At 35.2% G+C, this 19,853-nt stretch overlaps 1 protein-coding gene across 13 annotated transcripts in view; it reads right to left on the bottom strand.

The window, feature by feature from the left end:
- The window catches only part of LOC102683535 (poly(rC)-binding protein 3), a 371,030-nt gene that overhangs the window by 19,892 nt on the left and 331,285 nt on the right, over positions 1-19,853 (bottom strand). For all 13 annotated transcript variants that reach the window (XM_069195019.1, XM_015357263.2, XM_069195016.1 and 10 more), the window contains 6 exons: positions 9,570-9,729; positions 6,987-7,010; positions 6,859-6,891; positions 5,987-6,103; positions 4,624-4,755; positions 530-658 (listed from right to left, as the gene is read on the bottom strand). In XM_069195019.1, coding sequence (XP_069051120.1) covers positions 530-658; positions 4,624-4,755; positions 5,987-6,103; positions 6,859-6,891; positions 6,987-7,010; positions 9,570-9,729 — 595 coding nt within the window. The remainder of the gene's footprint in view (positions 1-529; positions 659-4,623; positions 4,756-5,986; positions 6,104-6,858; positions 6,892-6,986; positions 7,011-9,569; positions 9,730-19,853) is intronic.

The raw sequence follows: 19,853 nt of genomic DNA, 5'->3' as shown, positions 1-19,853 counted from the left end.
AAATATTGTATGCTCTGTATCCGTCCACTACTGTTGTCAGTTTTTGGAGTTAATTACACTTACTAAAGATAATACCTGCTTGCATTTGTTGGATAAATGGATACAGTTAATTTTGTTAAACATGAATGCATGGACTTGGATACAGTTGGAAATGATGTGTATGTTTCTTGTCATATTTTAATACAAATGCACTTGCATGTAACCTTGCCCTGAGCTCAGTTATTTTTTGTGCCTTTATAAGGCCCATTCTGCAATAACATTGTAGCAGAAATATAAGAAGTAATCTGGTATTCACCTCAAATCTGAATCAGAAATAAATGACATACTGTAAGCACAGGGCATCATTATTCTTGATGTTGCCAGGCAACATTATATAAAAATGTAAGGTTAGAGGGTTATTTATTAAAGGTGATTTATTAAGCATTCATTTTGTCTAAAAATAAGACTATAGATGGAGTAAACCTTCTTGTGGTACAAATATGGTGTGAATACCAAACCTGATAACATATCCTCTGAATGATCTTCTCACCTCAAGCATCACCACACATATCTGCTTTACACACTGAATGATGGCATCTGGAGTGCCTGAGATTGTGACAGCTCTCTCTGTAGAATTTGGAAGCATGTCACCTGCTACTTGTACCTGAGCCCCTGTGGTCTGTAAAACATTAAGAAGCAAGAGTCATCGACAGGGAAACGAGATAAAAACATGACAATTCTAAACAAAACTGTAGCACAAACACAAAGTGTAACGGGAAATAAAAATATTGTTACTTGTTACTAGTTTATTATCCAGAGAGTACTGTATGTGCATTCAGGTAATATTTATTAAATACAAAAAATATATCATATAGGAAGACACACTCTAAACATTTGAATCAGATTAATAGAAACAATGAATAATTAGGAAACCTAGAAACTGAACACAATGAACAACATTTTTAACAATTCAAAAGTACAAAAATATCCATAAGTTTCAGTTTGTGTTTCTTTTTTTTGTAAGCTTACACATTTCTCTTCTGAACTGAAATTCAATATTTAATCAGAATTATGGAATTCAAAATAGTCACATTACAGAACACCCTTGGTTTAATGGATTTTACTCTTACAGACTTTGGATTTACTGTAAAAGACAAAATCTGTAAAAGGAGAATAGAGGGAAAATACTTTTCCCATAGTTAGTTTATACAACATACTGGATTTTTTTAATTGGTCTTATGGTACTAATGTGTAAAAACAAGGCAAAAATAAATACTACATATGTTTAAAATTAAGGAATGTCAATGGTGCCCTACAGGGGTAGGTCAATTGCTTGTAAGTTGTGTTTGTGTTTCATTTATACTGCATATTTACAACACAATATAATATATTTATTACAACATAAGATACAGGAATACTTTTCATTAACTGTTAATTGCAGTTTTTGAAAAATAGGCATAGATTCAGAAAGCATACAGTATATACTGTATACGGTATATTATATATACTGTATATAGTTTTCTCATATAATAGTGTGTTTATGTGCTGAAAAAAATAATTTGTGATTTAATGGACATTTGGCAATAATGGACATACCTCCCCCCTACTAGACTGTTAAACCAAGTGTAATTTGAAGCACTTAGTGTGTGAATTTGTTTTATTTATATTCAAAGGACAGAGCAATTTGTGTTTCAGAACATATGTATGTGTTCTTAACCACTGCAGAATTCTTCTCTTCTTATAAGGTCTGTATGTGTCTTATCGGATTTGACAATAGTAGCCATTTGTACCAACCCTCTGAGGTATTTCTTACGGGCCCCTAGGGCCACAGCCCTAAGTGTATTAGCATTCAAAGCAACTGTCATTTTGAGTTTCCTCATGCACTGCTGAATGGAAGCCTCCAGGGCACTAGGCTAAACAGATAAGACAGTGTCACCCCATCTGCCAGTGTAATGACTCAGCTGGCTTAGGGAAGGGTTGCTGGGTTTGTGTACCCTCTCTTTCCCCAGCCAGAGAGAAAAGATGTGCTGTGCTGTGCATTTCAGAAAACCAGATCAGTGCTTATTTTCTAAAAAAATGCATGTGTTCATGAATCCATCCATCATTTGTAACAGCTTCTTCCAATTCAGGTACACAGGTGAGCCGAAACCAGTTTTGACGAGAACCGGCACAGGGCTGGGCACATAGACACTTACATACAAGAACCTACATCTTGGGCATAAGTGGTATCTTGAAGATATGAATATATAAATTGGATGGTACAGGGAAGAAAAATCATAAAGCCTTTAAAAGAAGCAACACAGACTCATACTGACTTCTGTGGGCCATGTGTGCTGCCATTGTGTTTAGGTTAAAGTGTCCCTGAAAGACACTCATTGACCTTTAACACTTTGCCAAACTGAAGGCTGTAGATGGTAGAGTGATTAGACTCTTCAGATTGGAAATATGACACTGGGTTACACAGGTACAGTATGTGCTGCAAAACAAGGAATGTGAGCTGCCTTAGATCACGGCAACTGGTTCCATCTTTATACTTACAGTATATAAATATAAAAATGTTTGCAGGACACTACCCTCCTCCCCATACAAATGCTTCCCTGAATACAGAATTACAAACAAAAATATTATCAGTGTTTGATCAGAGTTTACCTCAAAGTGCATACAGTAGTTGCCTTATCCTGGCATGAGCTAATGCCAGTGAAACACAGAGCTTTTTCTTAACCACTCTAAGACTTTCTCTGGTTTTGTTTCTTTAGGTCCATCAAAATTGAAAAACTCATCTTATAGCAGTCTCTGTCTCCTGTGCATATACCAAATGTGCAGCACTCCACTTTGGTTACTTCACAAAAGCATCATATACAAATATTTTCTCATATGCAATTATTTCAAACTTCTACACCACACCAGTTAATGTCTGCAGGCACTATTTCGAGCTACACCAGTTGAGAAATACTGGATTACAGATTTTAATTAGGTCAACTTCAAAACAAATACATAGAAACACATGAAACAAGCATAAACATCTTGGAATTCTCACTGAATGTATTCTATCCTGATGACAATAGCCCTCAATTGTCTTTTACAGGTACTGTACATGTACTATAAAAAAGCATTTTTGGTTACTACACTGTTTTTCAGGTATTTTATGTGCCTCCATATTTCATTTCATTCAATTAGATAATGAGAAATTAACTAAATGTCATTCATGATTACAGCACAGTATGCTTCCTATAATTAAAGCACACACAATAAAATTTTCCCAATCATAGCATTTATTCAGATATCCTGTCATAATGATGAATAAGCTTTGCATTTTCTTCTTCACAGTCCTGATGCAAAAAACAATATCAAGTTATGAACAGAATAATAAGTGTGTATGTAGCCATAATGTAGCAATTGCAAGGGAATTGCTTGTTCTGTTCATGGTTTGCAAAGCTACTGATGTAAGCCAGAAGGCTGTTTTTATGCAAAGTTAGTGTTGTATTTGGTCTCTATAACAAAGTGTAGAAGAAAAAATAAATATAAATGGCTGAGAGAATTCAATAGTTCATTTAGTTGTCTGTTAGGGGAAACTGTAAAATAATTGGTTTTGTGCCCCCCATTAAAACCAGAAAGAGCGTTTTATCTAGGTAGTTGGTTATTTCTTGTGTTTTTGCTGATTATATTTCTATATGTAACCTCCCATCCACGCTGGCATAATGGGATCATTTAAAAAATAATATAATCAAAATATGAAACGTATAAATTATACTCTGCACTGTGAACAGTATGTTATATTTGTAAATGCTTTCATTATTAAATAAAAAGTTAGAAAATGAAATGTGTAAGATAAAGAACAAAAGATCAAATATGCAGCAAAAGCTCAAGGTATTTTCTAAGGAAACATAGTTAAGCAGTTCAGTACGAGCATATTCATATCAATGTTTAGAAGCTGAATTTAGGATACTCAGAGCATACAGTACAGTGTAGGGTGCAAATTTATTTTAATACCTTAAAATGTAATTAATGGTAATTTCAACACAAAATATATTCATTTTCAACAGCATTTATTCAATTAAAAAATGTAAATGTACATTATTAGTTGTGTGTAAAAATGTGATTTAGACATGGAAGTTTTTTACATTGAATTTACTGTAGGTACTGTACTTTTGCAAAACTGGTGTAAATGAATGTTTTTTTTTTAGAATTTTGGCATTTAATCTGCTTGCATTTTACTGCTTGGTCCAATTTTCTTCTTTTACTTTTTAAAGTTGATTGCATATGCAGCTTATTAAATTAAGAAGTTTTATTTTGCACAATTTTAAGTTACAGTGATTTAATTGCACATGCACAACAGTTCACACTTCAGAAACAATGTATTGTTTTATGTAACATGAATACCGAACCATATAAAGACAAACATATTTGCACATTTTTAAATGTGTCAAACCTGAATGTAAAAAATGTACAAGCAATATAACATAGAAAAAAACTAGGAAAAGGGACTGGTTAAGAATGGTATTTAATATTTTCATGGGAGCAATAAGATGTTTAATGCATCATGTATGTAGAGAGTACCCAAAAATACATTGGTTTATCAACACCATTATTATGCACTCTAAAAGGCACTTAGAGTTAGAAAAGGCAAAGAAAATAGTAATTTACCTCTCTGATTTCTTTGATCTTGGACCCTCCTTTTCCTATCAATGAGCCACACTGGCTTGCTGGGACCACCAGCCTCAGTGTTACGGGTGGTTTACTTGTCACTGTACTGTTTGTCATTGAGGCATTTATATCCTGTAATAACAAAGTCAATAACAGTTAACAAGAGATTTGTCATTCTGCTTAACACCCTAATCCCCTGCACACAATGCATGGATCAAAGCAAATTTTCCAGCCAGGTCTAAAGAGCGGTTTCTGAACAAAACATAAAGACATACTGTAACTTCACATCAATACAAAAAATCTGATTTTAATGCAAGACAGGCGATTCTATTTGTAATCAGATTTTAGTATTCGGGCCCTAGAACAAAATAAAATATTTAAATGGCTGTACTTAGAAGATTTTAGAAATGGACAATTTTTACAAATGCATTTCATTTATAAATTTCACGGGTACGTGTGGCTACCTATGACCTGGTTGGGTATAATAGTTTCCAAGCATGCGCACTAATGAAAATATTGAAAGGTCATGGATGGTTGGATTTGTATTTTAATTTATAATTGAAATCTTGAAAACAAACGCTTTATGTTTTAAATGTAGAATATCCCTTAAAACAACAAGGTGTGTAGCAATCTGGAAAATAGCCTGTATTCCCTTTTCTTCTTTTTTAATGTAAAGAGAAAACGATTTATTTCAAAACTATTTTTAAACTAATTGTCTGTACAAGAACTCCTTTGTTTACTATACACCAAAAGATAATTCAATATGGATTACAAAGAAAGTATATTCTATTGCAAGACAATTTTCTTAAGGAGTTATGTGGTACGTTTAGTTGGACAACACGTGAAAACAAGCAGAAAATAAATTTGATGCAAACACAGGAGAGCAGTAACACAGTGATCTGAGAGTACTGACATTCATCAGCCTGACCTTTTCCATTTCAATTATTCTACAGGAAGACTCCAAACTAACAAGTTTATAAAAAAGTTGATAAAAAGATATTTTTTGCCAGTTCTGACAGTGCTTTAGGGGTGGTGTGCTATAGATCATTAGATATGTTTTAAAAAGGTGTGTTTGCAGATTACATATCACATTTGTCAAATGCATAATGTTGTATATGTATGCAGTACATACTGTACCATTTATTGTACATACTTGTATATAAAATCATTATATTGTTTAATTATTATTTTAAAATAAATAATTAAATAGTACAAAAATAGTAGAAAAGTTACATGTTCATGAAAAGTAAATGCATACTGTACATTTATGTATTTATTTTTTTGCTGTTCATCCTGAATTAAGGTAAAATGCTAAAAAATCCAATTGCTTAAAAATCCAAAGAACGAGTGAGTATTCACCGACCTCTTCAAACTTAAGTGCAATCATGGAGAAGGCTTTGAATATGGCGTCTGTGGGGCCTGTGATTGTGACAATCCTCTCTGGGCAGGAGCCTTCTGAAATGTTGATTCGAGCACCACTCTGGAAGAATGAAGGGCAGGGGCTAACATTCATTGCACTCACCTGCTCTTTTAAACAAGCTTGCAGGTGCATTTGTATGGAAGGTGGAACATATGAAGGCTAATATGACAAATTTATATGAGTCTGTCCTAATTTGTAGGATGAATTGGTTGAATTCTAACCACCATTCCAATTAATTATTTTCTTGTTTGTGTTTATTTGTCATTGTTTTGAAACCTTTTCACTGAACCAGTCATTCTGCATTAAGCCAAAACAACACTGATTTACACTAGAACTAATAGATACTGCAATAAATACAGGTTGCTTGGTCTGACCTACCTACACCAGTTATGTTTAGTGGGATACAAGTTATATGCTTTTACAAAGTGACACATACTTTGCTTTCAGTGCAGTTCTTTATGAACATTTTGATTTTTAGATGCACATCATTTTCCTGTATATTCAAAAGTTATTACTAGTTTTTATGGCTTATGGCATCTTTAAATACTTGCACATCGTTATCCCTTGTTTTCTATTATCACAAGCATGTGTCAAAATCCAGTAAAGATGAGCTTTCTACGAACATATATTTTTATTTTATCTTTATCTGCAGTACTTTGCATGAACGACAAAATTTTACATCTTTGGAGCAAAACAGCTGATGATTCCTACTCTGTAGGGACTGCAGCACAGCAATAAAAAAAGGATAAATACAAAAGTATTTTTACTGCACATTTACTTTGACATGAAATTATTCAATCAAAAGTATTACTTACCTCTTCCCTCATCTTTTTCACTGTTTCTCCTTTCTAAAACAAACAAATATGGAATCAGAAACACAACAAATTTTAAACAAAAACTTTAAATTCAGAAAAGGCATCATCATATATAAAAGTAGACATACCTTTCCAATTATGCTGCCCACTTCCTAAAGGAAAAAGAAGGAAAATATTTTTGTATGGTTCAGTACAATCAATATTGTTGCATAAAACAATTCACAGAATGTTGGTGATAACATACTACATTTTTTAGCAAATGACCAGGATTACATGAGTTATTCAAGGAAACTGGTGGTGTGTTACTGAACTGCATACATATGGCATACTGTATTTAATTACTGGTTTTCTAAAAGTTCTTATAACTGTGAAAATCTATGTGTATGCAACTTGCAGATAAAAACAGATTTTAAAAATGCATCCGAAAAGGCTTAAGCTAATTTCATAGACCATATTTTATATACAGTATACACATATCCACAGACTCTTGCTAACACTGTTTTAAAAGCTCCAGTAAAGATAAACAGAATGCACTTTAGAAATAAGCTACTTTTTTTCTAAATAGAATTACAATAGCACATCTGCAGGCTTTCCACCTTTTCTTCATGTTACATCAAACATTAGAGATCTGTCTCTAGGCTATTTTAAAGTAAGGATTTGCTTGACCATGCTTTTAGTGTTCAGACGTCATGCTGGCCATGGTTTAGTCATGGAATATCTGACAACAGAAAAAAAACCTTCCTCAAAAATTCATGTTTCCTTTTCCTCTTCAACTTAAATACCGAAAAATATTTTAATAAATATTTTTCCTATGCTTGAAGAAAGATTTGAGATGAGTGCTTGAACAGAAAGTGAATTCTATACATTCAATATATTAATAATAATAATTAATTAACAATTGCTTACACTTATATAGCGCTTTTCTGGACACTTTACTCAAAGCGCTTTACAGGTAATGGGGACTCCCTCCACCACCACCAATGTGCAGCCCCACCTGGATGATGCGACGGCAGCCATAGTGCACCAGAACGCTCACCACACATTAGCTATCAGTGGGTAGGAGAGCAGAGTAACGAAGCCAATTCATAGATGGGGATTATTAGGAGGCTATGATTGGTAAGGGCCAATGGGAAATTTGGCCAGGACGCCGGGGTTACACCCCTTTCTTTTCAAGAAATGCCCTAGGATATTTAATAACCACAGAGAGTCAGGACCTCGGTTTTACGTCTCATCCGAAGGATGGCACCTGTTTTTACAGTATAGTGTCCCCATCACTATACTAGGGCATTAGGACCCACATGGACTGCAGGGTGAGCACTCCCTGCTGGCCCCACTAACACCTCTTCCAGCAGCAACCTTAGTTTTCCAGGAGGTCCCCCATCCAGGTACTGACAAGGCACACACCTGCTTCGCTTCAGTGGGTTGCCAGTTGTGAGTGAGAATGATATGGCTGCTGGATATTGTAACGAATATGCCCCTGCGCATAACAGGGATCTTGACCGCCCAGGCAGAAGAAGGTCTTCTTTAGCTATGCCAGCAAGACCCCTGCTGAGTGATGTTGGAGACCTGTGTTTGCACCCGTGCAGTGGAGGGACGAACTGGGACAGGGAGCGGCAAGGGCACAAGCCCTTAGAACCCGAATCCATTACAAATGTTAAAATAATCACTTGTTAATAACTTGAATATATATATGCACTGCCATTATTAATGTAATAAAGACACTGCTGTGAAAGTTTTAAGTCAGCCAGGTTTGTTCTTCTTATAATACAAACCTATATACTAACTGGGGATGGTGCGTGTGTTACCTGTTAAATCGTGTACAGAATGTACTTTTAAACTTTGAAAGCATTTTTAGAAAAGCAATTCTTTGGTCAGAGAATCTAGTATATTTTATGTAACAGACAATACACACTCACTGTACAGCTTTTGAGATTTCCTACAATATGTTGACAACAAATTTATACAACAATACATGTAGTATTCTGTTGAAGAGATGCGTGTTTAGGAATACAAAGAATTGGAGTATCTAGGGATTACACAGAAGAAAAACTAATATGCTGTATATCTCTGAGTACAGTTTTCAACACAATAAAACACAGTTTTTGAATAGTACTGTATATAGAAAAGCCTATTTTCAGCTCTAGTGACCTTTTGCTATGGACTGTGCTGATAAATATTATGTTTGGCAGGCAGCTACATTTTTGCAAGTACTGTATAAAAAATTCTCAGATCAAAGCAATTCTTCCTGACATTCTGTTTCTATAGTGATTGAGCTAAGGGTTGTCAATTTCTCAGAAATATTTGTATTATAGATTATGTTTCTGTTTTATTTATCAAATTATTATTCAGGAGATAACATGAAAGCAGTAAAAAAAATATTAATGAAATTAGATTTTTTCTATAATAGACGTTCTGAACAAGCAGCATCACAGTTCCCATGTCTAGTTTAAGAGGTTTACTTATTTATTGGTTACTTTTACATGGTTAAATAATATGTATAGTGATGTAAAAAAGAAAGTACACCCACTTATGAATCTGTGGATTTACATATTGAGACGTATCTTACCTTCATCTAGTCCTCACCAAGTCCTAAGAGTAAATAAATCTAATCTTGTGTGAAAAATAACACCAATTTTACTCTATTTATTACCCCCCCAAAAAAAAAAACAGACAGCATTTTCAGTAGCTTTATAGCTCCATGATATAGGTACCTTTCCATGCATTAGTAGTCTTATTGTCAGTGTGACGTTTAGACCCCCTTCTGACACCTTCCCATCCTTTGTGTTCATATTCATTGTCAAGTTCATATTCATATTCATGCTTGCTGTGGCTCCACAGAACTGCTGGTCTTCAGGTTCACACAGAAACACCCTGTGGAAGCAAGATTTTTAGGTATTAATTAAGTAATATATGTACTAGAGTGAATTCAATGAACCGACAGGGAATTGGAATTGGAATTGGAAGAAAAAATAAACATAAAATGGAAAATTTAATCTATGGTATCCAAAGATTTCAAAATGTACATATTTTAAAATTGAGACTTAAACAAGGTGAAGGTACAGTATAGTTAGTCTATAAATAAATGGCAAAATAGAATACAAAAATCAGAATGAATAACAATTTTCTGTTATTCTAATATCCTTAAAATCCTTTTAGTTAATTTTCTAAACATTATTTAGATAGTGCCTTTAAAGATGGCTTCTCAAAGCACTTTACAGAATGATAACAACACTAAAAAAGTACACAATATAAAAACAATGAAAATACACAATGAGAGGAGACGGTAGGTGGGAGTACGGAATATGGTAGGAGCAAAGTGGTATGTATATAACAGAACCAGCTAAGATAAAGCCCATTATAAAGAAGAATATTTTGAGGCTAGATTTGAAAGAACTTTCAACGCAAGATGACTCTCTAATATCTTTAGGGATATAGTTCCAGATCTTTGGGGCACAACAGGAGAAGGCCCTGTCACCCATAAAGTCTAGATGGTCTTAGGGGAAAGACAGGAGACCAGAATTAGAAAAGCGAAGGTTGCGAATTTGGGAGTAGAATCATAGTAGCTCAGACAGGTACTGAGGTGCCAAACCATGCACAGCCTTATGGGTGAGTATTAGCATTTTGAAGTCAACACGAATCCTGACAAGAATCCAGTACAAGGAATTCCAGGAAAGGAGTAATGTTTAACCTGGTCAGGATTCTGGATGCCGAATTGTGGACATACTGGAGTTTGTCCAATGTGGATTTAGATACAGATACAGCCATTCAAAATGAGTGGAATATGCTGTGGTACAACGCGGTAGGCGTATCGCAACTAAATGCGTCATAACGCGTCATTTTGCGTCATACTGTTATGCAAATTAGATTATGTTAATAGTATCCGGAATCACCACCAGGTGGAGCTAATAAAGTTTAACCTCTCATGTACAGCATTTGAGCTGTCACCAGAAAACACCTGGTTTCGAATCCCGATCACTGCTGACAATCTTTATTCAATTAAGAATTGAAGTTGTATACTCTTAATACTTTTAATTTTAAACTGTGTATTACATTAAACATTAAAAAGTTGTATATTTTATAAAAGTAAAAGTAAAATATTGGACAAAAGTACACAACCTACCACCTTTATCATAAATATTTTAATTATGCAGAAATACTTTATGCATCAATGTATTTACCGAAGATATTACTAATAGTATTATTAATGACTGACCTTGGACAAGCTGTAAGCTCAAAGTATTACCCTGGTCCATTTACTTTGTAACCGCCTTTGTAAATGAAAAGATGTTTTCATTGACAAAAAGTAACACCACAGCATTTTGTTGATCTGGTCACATTATTATTTCCAATCATACAAAGTAAGTTTTGACAATCTCCAATTTACCATGCCTTTCACATGCTCATAAACAATATTCATTTAGGAACATAAACATATCATGTAAGCTGTATATGGCTGGTACTGGTATTGTAAAGAAAAAATACACACCAGTATTCCACTTTCTTCCTAAACATTTTAAGCATCAAAGTCTTACATGTGGTTATTTTGGAAACGTTTTTACTTGCTCCTTCTGACCATTTTAAGATGATATACTTTGTGAAAACTCATAGTCTTTTAACCTTTTCTGTGAATTCGCTCATTATCGGCATAAACAAAAGCATACTTTTAGAATTTGTTTAACAGGGAATATAATATTGAATCGTGTATCTAAACAAATTAATAACAATATAATTATATTTGTGTACTGTCTGGCAGAATAAAATGAAGAGTTAGTTAATGTGACACGGAATTATTAAGAATTATCATCTCTTTTTACACTTGAGAACAAATGAGAACATTCCACTCAGTGGGCGATGCATTGTTATCTCAATCACCTGCTAATTCGTTTTTACACCACGGGAAGACAGGAGAATGTAATTGTACTGTATCTGTATGTGTGTGTAGTGTCCTCTCTGAAGGCACCAGTTCTGTAGGGTTTGGGCATTTACTGGGACAATTATTAATTGTAGCAGTAAATCACAAAATTGATTCTTTTGATGGCTTTAGAATCCAACTATGCGATATAACTCAAACAACGCATACACACAGGTACTAATACACGAGGATACATTTATTAATACATAGAATATGCACGTAAACCTAACAGATCTAATCGAGAGGGTTATCAGAATACAAAAGGTATATATTCAGTCAGTTATGAAGTGTTACATATATCAAGAGGACATACGTTCAGTATATCATTCATTTAGACCGTTTCGTAAATGAACTTGGTTATAACTTCTACATTAGATACTCAAAACAAGTACATAACTTTTAGGAATTAAATTGATATCAACTGGTTGGGATAACAATTGAATTCTCAAGCTGTAATGCATTGAAGTTGAATACTTATCCAATCTCTGGTGATTCAGATCTCCTGCGGGCACAAAGAAACAGTTGCAGGCTGTTGCTGTCCAATCCGCGCTCTCTGGCTCGGTGCCAGGCTGTGCTGTGCGGCTTGCAACGGTGCGCTGCTGATTCTCACTGACCAGCTAGTTAGTGTTGGCTTTAACTAGCAAAGTTTGTGCACAGGAGAAAAGATGACTGTGGGTCCCAGCAAGTCAGGAAGAGGACCGGTTTGTTCCTGATAAAGAGCAAGTCAGGAAGAGGACCGGTTTGTTCCTGATGAAGAGCTAGTTCTGAATAGTGATTCAGCTGTCCACAGTTCTGACCTGTTCACGAGGCCTGCTGCTGGTGCTAACCTCGGGTGGATCCTCTGGTTACTCTCTGGCAACCTCCGCTCTAGACTCTTAGAACAAAGGAAAGTTCTGGCACTCGGACACACTGGCCGTTCCGTGGTTGTCCGGGCTGAGTCTCAGGATGGTCAGGAGGCGCGCTGCGAGAATGTCCTGCCCTTGGGAGCCTTCTGCTCCTGGGCCGTCCTGCCCTGGAATTCTCCTTTGAATTCCCTTTAGAAAAGTCTCAGAAGGTCTCTCAGGCCCTCTGTGTTGCCTGTTTTTACCTGGAGGAACTTCAGCTCATTCATTGGCTGAAAGTTCCATGGGCATCAGAGTCCCACGTGGGTTACTCGACCCTACCAGTCCCTGATTGGTTGATCAAGGTGAGATATGAGTCACTTACTCCTGACACTTAGGAATGCAGTCCAGATGTCCATCTGGCACTCCCTAGACAGATAGGCGCTAATGGATGACCATTGATCATGATAGCCTTGTTAGCTAAGTGCATCCCCCTTTGGGAGCTGTCCCTTATCAAAAGAAAACATCTTTAAATCAGCCTGCATGAATAGTTTCTCTGTGGCTGCACCACAGAGATGAACAGAGAGATGAGGCCTCATTTGGGAAAGCACAGAAACACTTAATTCTGCCTTATTAATAAGCCTCGCCGCTACATGTGTAGCGATTACAAAATTAAAGTGTTTAAAGTGTATAATTAAAAAGTAAAAAAAAACCTTAAAGGTTAATATTCTAAGACGATCACAAGGAAGTGTATTGCAAGTCTAATGGTCTAACCCCATTTTGATTAAAATCGCAAACACGTGTTTAATTAAATGCCTTTTTTGATTCATAATCTGAGAATTCAAACTGGGGTAAAGTTAGCTTGAAATTCAAAAACGATTTTGGCACACCTGTAGCATTTTCACAAAACCTCCTAGAGTTGTGAGAACACTTGCTTTGTGTATAAAGTACACTGTGAATGTTTTCACAGCCTTCACTTTGTCGTTTTTATGTCAATCAATTTTTTGACCACGCACGAATATTCTAATGTCCCTATCTTCGCAAGGGAATCAGTGCGAATTTTAATATTAATTAAATGACCGCGGGCACTTTCCACCCCCTCTTCATTCTCAGAGTTGAATAGGCTAACCTTCTAATGAAAGACAGTCTACCCTTCCCCCACGGACAGGAAAAGTGCCCGCAGGCACTTAAACTTAATAGAAACTTAATATAGTCAGAAGGAGCATGTAAGAACGTTTTCCGAAATAACCACATGTAAGACTTTGATGCTTAAAATGTTTAGGGAGAAAGTGGAATACTGGTGTGTTTTTTTATCTTTAAAATACCAGTAACAGCCATATACAGTTTGTAATGTAGGAATTTCTATATTTGTCTTTATTTGGTGGTTACATTAGTGACAAAGGCTAAACTTTTAGCTTCAGTAACACGTACGCCGTATGGCATACATGTTTGTATTAACAATATAGTGTCGATAATATTTAGTAATGTCAGTAATAATATCAGCGAACATGGTTTCATGGAGGGCTTCTCAGAACGTTGGGCATTCAGGTAGATTGCCAGGTGAAAGGATTTTTGCAAAAGGTGTTTTGCAGACGTAGGCGTAGTACGTAATTCAGGCTTTATGAACTCACACCTGGGATTCGATTAATTAGGTTTATTAATTATTAGAGTTAATAAAGTCTGCGAAACACCTTTGCTAGTTAATGCTACTTCACTTCTCGGGCATGATTTGTTTAGGCAAAAACCAGGCTAACAGGCTTGCTTTGTGATCTTCCTAAGATTGTTAACTGCAGTGTCAAAATGTTTCCATATAAAAAGATTCATATGAAAGGCAATGACATCACCATCCTGAGTCTTGTGTGTGTGTGGCAGGCAGGTTTAGCCTTTGTCACTAATGAAACCACTAGATAAAGACATTTAGAAATCCCTACATTACAAACTCCAAGCGTTTCATTTTGTCTATTGCTACAATATTGACACTACCTTCAAAAGCTATTGAGTCGTGAAGAAGACCCCCCTATCCAAGTGTATTACCTGTAGTGTTATCTTAAAAAAATCATAAAAAATAAAGAACAGTTACTGTATACAACCCAAGGCAAGGTTGGATAAAGTGAGGGGGTCTGCGTAGTGTGTAAAACACTTGGTTGTAGCATTGTGAATGTTATGCTTAAAAAGCTATTGAGTCATTAAGAAGGCTCCCCCTAACCCAGTGTATTGCATATCTAATGGTGCCATATTGAAAAAATCATAAAAAATAAAAGGTAACCCAAATGAAGGCTTGGAAAAGTCAGAGGACCTGCTTAGTGTGTAAAACACTTATTTGCAGCATTGTGAGTGCTGTGGTTAAAATGTTATTGGCTTGTGAACAGCATTCCCCTATCAGAGTGCAGATTGCCACATTAAATAAAAGCCGAGAAAAAGAGATTCATTACGCAAAGCTGTGTCAGCCTTCTGTGTAAAAAATCGGTTTGAACATCATGGGAGCTGTTTTTAATTAGCTGCTGAGTAATAATTTGAATTTTCCTGATGTCAGGAGTATGGTGAATATAGTTAACCCTTAACTGAATGAAAACAGGACATAAAAAAAATGTTTCAGAAATCAAACAAAGCTTTATCCCCATGCTTACAGTCTGGGTAATTGGAGAATGCGCTGTTCTGTTTCCTATGGTGATAGATGGGTTTTTCACACTAAGCCATATTGAGCAGTTTTTCTCACGATGTGAATCTCTGTACGTAGTGGTCCCCCCGGGTTCCAGTTAGTACGTAAATACACATCGATGAAAAACCGGAGGTTAAAAAAAAGAGAATTAGCTCACTGATAGTTTTATGTGGAGGCTGTGAAAATGTTCACAAGTCGTGGTCTTTAAAATGCATTTGGATTGAAGGCTTTCTGTGTTTCCCTTGCGAAGATATGGACAAAAGAATATTCGTGCGTGGTAAACAAATGGCTTTAAAACAACATAGTGAAGGCTGTGAAAACATTGACAATGTACTTTGTAAACACAGCAAGTGTTTTCGTAACTCTAGAAGGTTTAGTGAAAACGGTACAGGCCAAAATCATTTTCGAACTTCAAGCTAACTTTACCCCGGTGACTACTTCAGCCTGCGTAGTGTGGAAAGGAACAAGTAATAGGTTTATTCCATGCTGAACAGAGAAGAGAGAAAACACAACGTTTCGTCTGTGAAGCCTTCTTCAGGTGTGAGGGTCCTCAGCTCAAAATGAAACACTAAAATGTAATGTAGGCTCTGAACGGGTTAAACTTTGATTTGGGCTTGCATGATGTCACCGCCTTTTATCTGAAATCCTGTTTGAATCCTGCTAAAATAAAAATTAGACACAAGAAGAAAAGAGACTCTGATTAAATTTCACTGTGAACTGAAGAGTTAAAGTGTAAAGTGTCTCCTCCTTTAAACTTGTTAATGCGACACGGAAGATATTACTGTATTAATGATGTTGCGTTTTCGGCTCACGTGGATTTGCGCCCTACACCCTGCAGTTCCGCTGTGTACATACAGTATGAACATGTTGTGATATTTGGAAATATAACAAATGTCAATATACTGTAGTGTCCATAATATTTGCTATTTTAGCATTTCAAAGAAATGTTTATTTGTTAAAAGAAAACTCATCGATTTCTGGATTTGAACACCTGACCTCACGGTTATGAATTAGTTACTTAAACTGTCATGCCACTGATCCAGTCATGTGACATTTAATGAAACTGCCATACACATATCAATAGAAAGTTTTATACTACTGTTCGTGCTACAGTACCTGAATATAATTATATTGTTATTAATTTCTTTAGATATGCGATTCCATATTATATTCCCTATTAATCAAATTATTTTGTTTACTCCGATAACGAGCGTATTTGCAGAAACGGTGAAAACAATCAATTTTCACAAAGTATATAAACGTACAGTAATATGGTCAGAAGGAACACGTAAAAATGTTACCGAAATAACCACATGTAAGACTTTGATGCTTAAAATATTTAGGGAGAAATGGAATACTGGTGTGTATTTTTTTCTTTAAACTACCAATACCAGCCATATATAGTACAAATAACATAATATGTTTATGTTCCTAAATTAATATTGTTTATGACCTTCAGATGCATTATGCTCCTCTTCTTTTTATGCTCAGCTACTAAAATTTCCCTTTAGTTATAAAATTCCATATAAATATTCAATACTAAGCGGACTAAAATGTGCACAGTAAGGAGATTAAATGATTAAATCTTTTCACTACCGACCAATGCACCATGAGTGCCCCTGTCGGTCATTTTGGCCAGCCAATCACATACTGCGGTATGCCGCAGTGGTTTGTGGGTAGTTGCATGTGGTACGGGTTTGTACCGACCGTGCATTTTGAATGGCGGCATCTGCATCTTAGTGAGTAGAGCGTTACAGTATGAACATGTTACAGTAGTCAATTTGGGATCAGACACATGTATTGACCAGCTTTTCAGCAACAGTTAGTGATAACATAGGACATAGTCTGGCGATATTTCTGAGGTGAAAGAATGATGTTTTGACAATATATTGACATTATGTTGAACCTTTGCTCGGGTCAAACATCAGGGCTGAATTAAATATCACCCCCACATTTTTCAGTCTCGACTAAACTCAAGCAGAGTATTGTGCACAGATAGGGTTACTGCATTGGCATTACAAAGTTGATAGGGGATGCTGATAAGCATAAAACAGTAATAGGAAAAAGTAATAGGTTTTTTCCATGCTAAAAAAAAGAAGAAAGAAAACACAACGTTTCGGCCGTGGAGCCTTCTTCAGGTGTCACAACCGAAACGTTGTGTTTTCTTTCTTCTTTTTTTCAGCATGGAATAAACCTATTACTTGTTCCTTTCTTTCTGTATCCACCTAAAATCTAAAAATGAAAAAAGGAACACCATCAGAAACAATTATTAAAATTGCAATGATTAAATACTAGTGTTTACAAAATGCATACTTTTGTTAACCCGCATTTCCAGCAACAGATTGAAAAGCACATATGGAATTATATACATGAAGATTTATACTATAGCAAATGTCATCCCTTGACCAAATTTAGATTGCATCCTACCTGTTTACAATCATCATTATGAAATATCAGATGCACTAAAAATGCTTAGAATGATCTGCTATAAAGAAGCAGAGGAGTGACCTAAGGGATATTAGCCTAACAACAGTTTCCAATAAAATCAAAAAACCCGTCTTGTTGGTCAGGCAAGTTCATATAAAAAAAACAGTAAAGTTTCAGTAAAGTTTAAGTCCACAACTGCACCTGCCTACCTTGATACTGTACTAGTCTTAATTAAATGCACTACATTATTTATTATATTTTACTTGAAATATTACTTTCTTTGTCCCTTCAGCTCGTGGTATCCTTACTTCCTAAAAAGACCTAAACATTTTTTGATAAATCTTACTGGTATGGTTGTAGTCTGGTACAAAAAAAGTTGTTGGCTAGATTGTTTGTTTTATGTTCTATGCAGTAGAATAAGACTTTATGATTTGTTTTATATTTTCAGGACAGAAACATTAAAGATCACATTAATAAGCTGTGTTCCTGTCTTTTCACAGCATGTTTCCACAGCACAGTTTTGATGACATACTGTGGAAAATATCAGGTTCTCCTGTTTCTCCTCCTGAGCCTACTTTTCATTTCTTTGATACTGTTATTTATGGACTTTCTGTGCAGAGTGTCATAGGAGTCTAACAGAGTCTAACAAATCAAACAGTGATTTGCATGTATCATGGATAAAACCCTCTCTTGATGCTTGGAGCTTCTCTTGCTTGTAGAACATAAACTGCATTACAAAGTCTATTAAATGTTTTTTTATTTACTTTCTGAGGAGCTTATTCATATACAGAGCCATCACTTTCAATATTTTGAAAGACACTAAAGAGTACTAATAGCAGATTCTATTAGTGACTGTACAAAATTTGGGAACATATTTTTGGGTCATTTTGCAACTCTTCTTTGTCTCTGATCCATATTTGAGACAAACATCTCTTCAATTTGTTTGTTTTTTGTTCCTTAAATAAAGTACATAATATAAGGATAAAGAAATGCTACAAATAAGAGGATGACATCTCAGTTTATTTCCCATTTACATTTCTTATAAGGAGACAGTGCGTCAACATCAAAAAACATCCCCCTAGTTTCTGGATCACCACTGAAAAAGAAGTCACTTGGGTTGACCTTATCAATTCCTTTGAGGATTGAAGCCAGGTACACTTGTAAATTTCTTTATTAAAAAGGTAAGGTTATTTAAGACCAGCAGTGTAGTATATTCCTAGGATCCTGGGAATGCAAATTCTTGATATTTTCTGGTCTGATTCCAAAGCAGTAATATCCTTTTTGTACTGACCAAAAATGTAAGTAATATCCTAAATGAAGCCTTAGTGGTCCATTGTGTAATTTTAACCGAACATTACTTGATTTAAATAACACATAATTTAACTATATATCATAATATAATGTTTACCTTTTGAATTGCCTCTCCACATTCCTTGGTAGCCTCTATACTTTCATATAATATTTTGGAAGATATTTCAAATCTAGACCTGGCTTAGGAATATAGACAAAAGGGTGACATCTGGACATTTAACTTTTTTTATAACTATTTTGAGTTATAACAGTTATTTTAGAATCTCAATGCATAAATAGCAAAAGATATATACACATTAAATTGATCTTTTCCACATACTATACAGTGTATTTTGAAATGTATTAAAATTGATGATAATAATGTTCCACTTTTCTTTGTAGGATGCAGTATACATTGAATTTATACATATATTGCATCCACTCTTGTGAAACCACAATATAATGGTGGCCATTTTCTTATTTACCATTGTATGGCCATGATGAGCACTGCATAAAATAGAAAACTGGAAAGCAATGGTGGCATATACGTTTTCACATATGTGGTTACTAAGATTGTGTACTGTTGGGAGAACATTGCAGTGTTCATTGAATACAATCAAAATGACAATTTTACAACAAAACATCATAATTATGGCAACCACTTAACTGCTGAGGAATGAGCAAGGAAAGCTGAGAAACCTGCTTCTAACCTAAAAGCTCAGCAAAATTTTGTTTTTTTTTTCTGAAACAAGAGCTCAAAAAGAAGCTACAAAGGCAAGTTATGTTCTGGTATTTACAATCACAAAACAGAATAATTCATTTGCTTTTTGAAAGAATGTACCATTGAGGCTGCTGGCATGCTGTGCCTGAAAAAATGTTTGGGAAC

The sequence above is a fragment of the Lepisosteus oculatus genome, chromosome 10 (assembly GCF_040954835.1).
Source record: "Lepisosteus oculatus isolate fLepOcu1 chromosome 10, fLepOcu1.hap2, whole genome shotgun sequence".
NCBI lineage: Eukaryota > Metazoa > Chordata > Actinopteri > Semionotiformes > Lepisosteidae > Lepisosteus > Lepisosteus oculatus.
This window is presented reverse-complemented; position numbering and strand designations above follow the sequence as displayed.